General features: G+C 38.0%; 1 protein-coding gene across 1 annotated transcript; it reads left to right on the plus strand.

Annotated features, from left to right (window-relative positions):
- The first annotated feature begins 357 nt into the window (after positions 1 to 357).
- ccdc74 (coiled-coil domain containing 74) lies at positions 358 to 4,491 on the plus strand. The gene is made up of 7 exons (XM_017307788.2): positions 358 to 902; positions 1,539 to 1,586; positions 2,646 to 2,748; positions 3,379 to 3,586; positions 3,733 to 3,833; positions 3,931 to 3,990; positions 4,226 to 4,491. Exons 1-7 carry the CDS (start codon positions 623 to 625, stop codon positions 4,350 to 4,352), a joined length of 927 nt encoding a protein of 308 aa, XP_017163277.2. The 5' UTR covers positions 358 to 622; the 3' UTR covers positions 4,353 to 4,491.
- Positions 4,492 to 8,101: the final 3,610 nt, after the last annotated feature.

The following is an 8,101-nucleotide window of genomic DNA, read 5'->3' on the forward strand; positions in this document are numbered from 1 at the left end:
TAGCAACTTAATTTTTGGTTTTCATTCGCTGTATAACAATCCTCAAGCTAATATGAAAAGGATTTTAAAGTACACCACTGTGTTTTGTGAACTTACTGAGTTTCACTTTTTAATTTATTAATGTTCCCATTTATTTAGACGCACCCATACGAGTTATGTTTTTGTAGAAGATAAAAACTGATTTTACTGAAATAAAAAAATAATCATATCACCCAACCCTACTTGTAAAAGAGAACGATTAGAAATTAAATTGTTACTTTTTAATCGTTTAGAAAATATATAAACTTTTTGTTGCTTGTGTGAAGGTGCTATATTCTTTAGTCACCACAAGGGGGAGGAATACAACTCCGAACTTTTCCCAAAGAAGAAGGCTTGCTGTGGGTCGCCATGGCAACGTTGTTTTTCTCTGTGCACTTGGTTTGAGTGCAACGCAAGTCAAATAAGTCAAAGAAACCCGGGAGACCCTCTAAGCCGTTTACTGCTTTTGTGTTGTCTAATTGGTTGTAATATAACAATGTGGGTTAAACTGAACTTTAACAGGATGTGGAAAAGAGCTGCCAGCTAAACCGTGTAGAAAAGAAGCCAACTAGTTCCATTGAATGCTGCAAAAAAAGAGGAAAAAATGGCAGGTAATGATCTCCCACCCATATTTCAGTCGACATTCAGGACCAGATTTGAATTCAGCAGGGCAGCGAGTTCTCCACTTTCTCGCCCACCTGGACACCCAGTGCCTGCTGTTTCGCTGATTATCAAAGGAAACCCGCCAAATATTTCCCATCTGAGCGACGTGGATCCCCAAATCGTATCCCTCCAGAAGAACATCCTATATCTCCAACATCAGCAAACGGAAACTCTCGAGAAGCTCCACGCAGAAATGGACTTTCTCAAAAGGGAGAATAAAGGTGGTTTTTCCAGAATTTATTTATTTTTCTTAGAATGTATCCTAATTACTGAATAATTTTCTTTTCTATATACAACAAATATTGCTATCAAAGCACCCTGGGTTTGTTCATAATGTTGCAAATTTATGTAGGCTACTTAAAAAAAACGTGCATTGTGGTAAATGTTAGTCTGAAAGTGTTATTTGTAATTTTTCCCATTTGGCTGTTTCATGAAAGATGGCTAGATAGAATTTAGTCTTTCCCAGTGGGTAATCAGCAGGGTTTTGACATTCATTAATGAATCAGCCAGCTTCATTGACCTGATGCCTAAGAAATCAGCCACCGGCTGCACATCATTATTTTCCATCTACAAGGGTTGGATTTGATGACTCGGGGTATAATGAATTCAAGCCAGAGACCTGACTGTCCCCATGATAAAGTACTGACAAGAAAAACACTCAATCTGGGCACACTGGTAGCATAGCAACTCCAGGGTTTTGACTGGTCCTCAGCTGGGGGTCCATGAAGGGTCTGGTGTCTGAATAGGTCTAAGTGTCTAGCCACCTTTGTGAGACATTAACTCCCCAATTTTTGCATCCCGATCTTATACAGTGGCTGTCCCTCAGTGCAAACTGTTCACACTGTTTTCTCTTGCAGAGCTGAAGTATAAATTGACTATGGACTCAAGCAAAGGAGGCAAGAAAGGTAAGATGCAATCCTGATTTATTATTGTTTCCATTGCACCTTCAGTGGCAGTTTTGTTACATTTTAAGTTATTTTAACCTTACTCACCTCCCTGAAACTTTTTTCCCATATCGCCATGTTACAACCACAAAATTCGGTGTATTCATATTTTGTTAGGTAGGACAATAAACAAAGTAATTGTCTGAAAAGTGTGGCCTTCATTTTTATGAATTAATACTTTGTAGAGCTACATTTAACTAAAAATTGCTGTTCCGAGTCTTTTGGGGTACAACTTCACCAATGTAACGCCTCTTGAAACCGAAAGCTGTTTTTAGTCAGGCTGGATGGAGGTAGCCTCTGATTTTAAGTAAATTTAGAGCTGGACTTTGATTGGGCCATTGTAACGTGTGACTAAAACTATAGCCGTCTATCTCTGGCTTGTGTGGTTAGGCTTGTTGAGCTGCTAATTTACTTCTGCTTCAGCCTCATGTCTTATGCAGCAACAAACAGGTTTTCTTTCTGCACTGCCCTGTACTTGGCTGTGCACGCTGAAGAAAACTACCCCAGCATGATGCTGTCACTGCCGTATTTCGTAATAGTGCTTTTAGGTTGAGTTTATTACGGTATCGTCCCATCAACAGATTCCTCTGAGCTGTAGACCTTGAATCCTCATCAGACTTCCTTTCGACCTCTTGGCTGCTTCTACTAATGATCAGCCTGTTTAAACATATACTTCTAAAAAAACTTTGAAAACCATATGTGATTTTCTTCCCACTTCACAATTTTACATTAATTTGTGTTGGTCTATCGTGTAAAATTTCAATAAATAACGGTGACGATTTTGGTTGTGACATGACAGAATATTAAAAAGCTTGGGGGCGTGAGTATCTTTAGAGTCGCTTCAGATTCTTGAATCACTAAAAACCCCACAGGATTAGTGATTCCTGATTTGCAAAGAAGCCAGACGTCCTTGATCTTTACTCATTTGTCGTTGTAGTTATTGTTAATTTCTTCAGCTAAATGTCTGTAATCCAGATAGCCTTTAGAAAGATTGCTTCAGCTTAGTCATTGTTTTTGTAGGAGCAACATCCAACAGAAATGCAAAATCTCCCTTTCAACTCCACTCCGGATTCTATGTGGACGAGCTGCTTGAAGACTCACTGTTTCAAGACCAAGCTTCAAGGTGAAGTTCTGTCCAACCACCATGGATTTGTACTTGAACTGTATCCTGTGTTAAAATGAGATCCAAACTGCAGATGTGGTCAATTTAAACATGGATATGCAAAAGAGGCAGGGCTACTGAATGTTTTATTATTACACCCAACTAAGAATAAGTTTTTAGCAGTCATACATGACTTCTACATTTTTTTTTACTAAATGAGCTCACTGTTTTGTTTTTACCAGGGAATTATTTGCCTATTAATAGCAGAGACCAGAGCAAGATGCAGATATTACTATGTGGAAACAGTGTGCAGTGCTATTATGTTTTGACAACATGGTCACGTTTCCTTGGCTGTTTTTGACATCAGTGCAATACAGTGACTCCTACAGTCACACATAATTGCTTATTTGACTCTGGGACGTAATTCATTTGCACATAGAGTCATAGTCTAATTTGCACATTAGAATAAGCCTGGAGTTGCGTAATTACACAGAGAGCTCTGGATATCCTACTCTACTCTATATGAGTTGTTATAAACAAATATGTTTGGCATAGTCTTAAAAAAATGGTGGATTTTGGTATTTAGCTTACACAACCAAAACTGCCATTTTTCATACTGGTTTTAATTTACAATATTTTACTCCTCTTTAGGGAGGTTAACGAAAGTCCGCGATCTGTACAACTAAACCATCGTGGAGAATTAACAGGGCTGCGAAAGACCGTTTTAGAGCCTGTAAGAGTCAACAGCAATCCGATCCCGATTCCGATTCCGTCCGACCTGCCACGCCCTTCTACAAGGCAGGAGTGTGAGGCCGTCATCCAAGAGCTGTCCACTGTAAACCGTTTACAGACTCAGGAAGTAAGTACGCATTGTTAGATGCTGTAAAGCATCCCTTTACATGCCTGAACATTTTGTAAACATGTTACTTGACGATGCGCTTTTAGGACCTTTGCTATATTTATTTAGCAAAACCTGACCTGAATCTATCTGTGTCCGCTGCATAGATTGCACGTCTGAAGGAGCTGCTTAGTGATATAATTCTGAGCAAGAAAATCACGCGGGAACACCAGATTTTGAGCAAAGCCTACCTTGCTAATGAGCCATGGTAAGGTGACATAAACATGTGCTTTATTTGTACCATAGAATCAGATTTGAATATATTCTAATCTTTCTGCTAATTTGATCTCTTTTGCATGTTGCAGCAAACTTGGTGAAAAGAAAAAATTTCACAATCTTGGTTCTCGCCCAGGTCCACCAATAGTGTATGTGCTGATTTGTCTTCCACTGTGAAGTTTAGGTCTGAGGTGATGCCCAACTAGTAAAATGCAATGTCTTATTTATTTATTTCTAAAGTAAATAAATTTGTAGCTTTAAAATACACAGTTATTTCTTGGTTTTCAGACGACCAAAAAGATAAGATTTCAAGCAGAAATAAAGAGGGGGTTTTTTTTCTAACAAAATGTATCCTTTAAGTTAAATCTACTTATCTTTCCCCAGTCCTGGACCCTCTCTTCCTGGTGTACTTGTCCCTGGTCTGAAGCAGCACTTCGGTTCCAATGCTGCAAAAAGACAGAACAGGCTCCTGTCAAGTCACCAACACCACATCCAACGGGCTTTCCGCTGACTGGCAAGAAAGACCAAAGTCTGGATGTTTCCATGGTCAAAAACCCTGGTCACCAACGCATCTTTATTAAAGACTCATTAAAAGCAAATTCTAAGCCATAAGAAATATTCTATTAAACTGAAATATTATTTTTATGTAACTTTGAAAACTCTCTCTTGGTATCCTTATTGACGTTTGCTCTTCGTAGTAAACCACCACCACAGTGAACCAACAGTTTGTAAAGCAGGACCTCCTATAAATGGAGCACAGTCACTAGTAATACGCTGGTGCTTTTCAAGCTTTAACATATCAACGTATAAGCAGGTAAATAAGTCTGTGACCCAGTCCTGTTCTCCAACCTGACAGCTAATCACTGGACCCTTACACACACTGACGTCAACGGTGTAGTGCTGAAGGTCTTCCGGACTTTAAATGAAATTATTAAGCTGCACGGTGCATGCTTCTTAAGCAAACTCTGTGTTTTGAAACAATAGGGCAGTATTAAGAAATTAGAAACCCCATCTCTAAATACAGGTCTGCTGTAGGATTAGTCAATGTCAACGAATGTTTTCATCAGTATATCAATCAATCAATCAATCAATCAATCAATCAATCAATCAAGTTTATTTGTGTCAAGAGCTACAAAATTAGCAACTCAGCAAGAGAAAACTAAAACATAGGGATTCAAGCTAAAATAAGAAATAAAAAGGAGAGAAGGCATATACTATTTAAACTCCTTACGTCTTAGTTTATGCACAGCTCGTGATTTGTAGAATCCAGACTGTTTTTACCAAAAAAGTTTGGTAAAACATTTTTTTGGAAATTAGAACAGATAATCCAAAGCTTAGGAACTTGCGTGGCTAAGCTTTGTGAAGCCTTGATCAGACGTTTAAAATCTTACTGACAAGTCGACTGAAGAATGAAAGTAATGAGATCCATAAAAGAATTATACAGTAACATAGGGAGTGTTAAAAACTTCTTGCGTGACAAGCAGTTTCCAAGTTGAATCAGGCTCACTTCTTCCTTAGAAGTCCAAAAACATCTGCTCGTCATCAAATGAAACAGGTCTAATACCTGTGTTCATTTGTTAGAAGGTCACCGGGTTTGTGATTGTTTCTGATAAGCAGGACCGACCCAGAGAGCTGAGTACGAGACTGAAAGTGTGACCTGACATGTTTCTCAAGGCCTTTTAATATATATTATACTAAAGCAGATTGCATCTCTTAAGAATTTTCCTCTGCTCAAGCAACACAACGACGGCTGAACCGCTCTGAACGCATCTAGAACTTTCCGTACCACATCTTATACAATAAATGTGACTATTGTTTATCTTAGGGTGATACCTCATTATCAGCTCACATCAGTCATATCTATCTTTCTGCACACATTCTACAATACATCCTTCACTCTGTCCTCAGTGCTGCCATAAAGCTCACTTATTTATCAACTAGTAAGTGACGCAGTCATCTTAGGTGTTTCTAATGAGAAGGTGTGACTGTCAGCACAGCTGAAATCATCCTGCCAAGATAATGGCGTCACCTGCAGATAGCAGGAACATAGGAACATACCGAACAGGCCAGAGTTAAGGTTGTAAAGAAGTGCGTAGTGGTGCTAGGCTATAAAACAATATCCTAACTTTTGAATGTGTTAGATTGAGCTAAAGTACATACCTAAATAAATTCAACTGGAAATGTTTGCTTAATTGAGTTTAATGTTTTCCAAATAAGCAAAACTTTAATCGCTTGGTAGGTACCCAAACCTGTAGAGCCATGCGTAATACAAATCTGTGCCACATGTTTTTTTTTTAAACATATTTTTCCTACAATTTCACAATTATGCACTAGTTTGAGTTTCGTCTATCACATAAAATACTTTGAAGTTTTGGATGTAAACATGACAAAAACAGTTTAAGAAGAATTAATATTTTTCCAAGGTATATTTCCAAGTATGGCTGATGACACTGACTGGAAAGATTTATCATAATTTATTAACTTATTTTGATTTCATTATACATATATGGAGAGTACATATTTATGTATTTATTTATTTACTGGGATCGAATGTTTGTATATTGTTTGATTTAGCTGAGGGGCTTCTATGTGGCTTTTTTGTGACTGTTGGTGTTGATAACTTTTCATAGCACTGCTGCACATTAACACTCTATGTTTCATGAATAAACCCAATAGTACTGCCAAGCATATAGAGAAAGCCTTCACTGTCTCCTAAAGGAAAAATTCAAGCCTGTGAGTGTAAGGAAATAAAATATGAAGTTTTAGTAATAGATTAATCTCTTATCAGATAATCCTCCACTAGATGGTGTTGTTTTTTGAAAGAATCTTCAGTGACCACTGCCTCGGTAGAGTAATACACATACGTTCCTCAAAAATGTTTCATTTGAGCTTTAAATCTGTCCTTGTGACTCCTTAAACAAAACTTTACTAGTATTTATCACAGCTTTGTAATAAGTTACCTCAAATAAGTAGATTGGAACCCAAACTATCAAAAAAATATATAGTAACTATATTTATCTATAAGCAAATTTCTAAAGACGATAAAGCTTTTTTCCCCCAAATTTGTTTCCTTGACACTTCATTGTTAGAATGTGGGAATTGGCAGACATTAGCAGTTAAGACACAGTGGGTACAGAACTATTAACATTCAGACTGCGTTCCAGGGGTGGGAGCTGCTCTGTGCCACCTCTAGTCTCATGAGACACGGCCACTGAAACCACAAGCACAGGGTTACTGCTTTGTTTTTATCACTGGGCAGCAGTAGCTTCTGTGCGCACTAAATGTCTTGTCACACTCAACCAATTTTGTCTGATGCATCATTTTATCCATGTTGCATTTTATCAAGGCTTTTTCCCCAAGGCACTGCCCTGTGAATTTAAATAGACTCTCTCCCTTTCAGCACACTGCGGTAGAGAAGTGGCTCCAAATCAATGTGTCGTAGTTCTGTGCCAAAGAATTCACATTATGAGATTAAATGGAAGAGGAAGTTATAGAGCAACAGGAAATGAAAATAGGGAATTATGTAAAGATGCTTTACTTGTGGCATGAAAGAGTTTACTGCAAAAACCTACTGTACGCTTTACGGTTGGGAAGTGAGGTGAGCTAATGTCATGATTTATTACAAAAGAATCGCCACTACAATCAGTAGCATCTATTATGGACATACGTTCTCCTCAGTCATGTTATGGTTGCAATTCCTGGCATGTTTCTGCTAAATGTGGCAGTCTGGGTTATAGTAAAGCATAATCCTGGTTTCATTCAGAGACGGCTGCATAAAATAGGAGGAATTAGTTTTTAATCACCTTGTATTTGTTTCTGTATTTTTAATCTATTTCTGATTAGTTTCCTTCTGATTCATTATGTAGTTTGATTTATTTCGTCTTGCAACCTTGCCACATAAGTTGTCAGTAGCTCCCCACACTCACCCCTCGTCACACTAGTCTTTCATTTATGATCAGTATAATTGTCCTCAGTAATCTCCTTCCTCAGCACTTTTACTTCCTGCTTCTCTCATGTGTATTGGTTTGTCCAATCCTCCTATTTTCTGAACATGTATTGTTTTGTTTTATTTTTGCTTTTTGTTTTGTTGTTACCCTTGAGTCTCCAATTAATGATTAAAGTTTCTCCAAATATATCTGAATCTGTTTCTTTTCTCTAGCATAGTGCCACAAGATTATGTTTTGCTTTTTGAGAACCGGACAGGTCCACCAGTCCATAGCAGTGCAACAGACAAACAGGACATAGAAACATTCACACACG

This window comes from Poecilia reticulata, chromosome 12, assembly GCF_904066995.2.
Source record: "Poecilia reticulata chromosome 12, P_reticulata-male-v2, whole genome shotgun sequence".
Lineage (NCBI taxonomy): Eukaryota > Metazoa > Chordata > Actinopteri > Cyprinodontiformes > Poeciliidae > Poecilia > Poecilia reticulata.

Excerpts from the sequence above, each read along its gene's own strand:
- ccdc74 (XM_017307788.2), top strand. The coding sequence starts at position 623 with ATGGCAGGTAATGATCTCCCACCCATATTTCAGTCGACATTCAGGACC. Across the intron at positions 903-1,538 it reads TCTCAAAAGGGAGAATAAAG|AGCTGAAGTATAAATTGACT; the intron begins GTGGTTTTTCCA and ends TTTCTCTTGCAG. Across the intron at positions 1,587-2,645 it reads AAGCAAAGGAGGCAAGAAAG|GAGCAACATCCAACAGAAAT; the intron begins GTAAGATGCAAT and ends TTGTTTTTGTAG.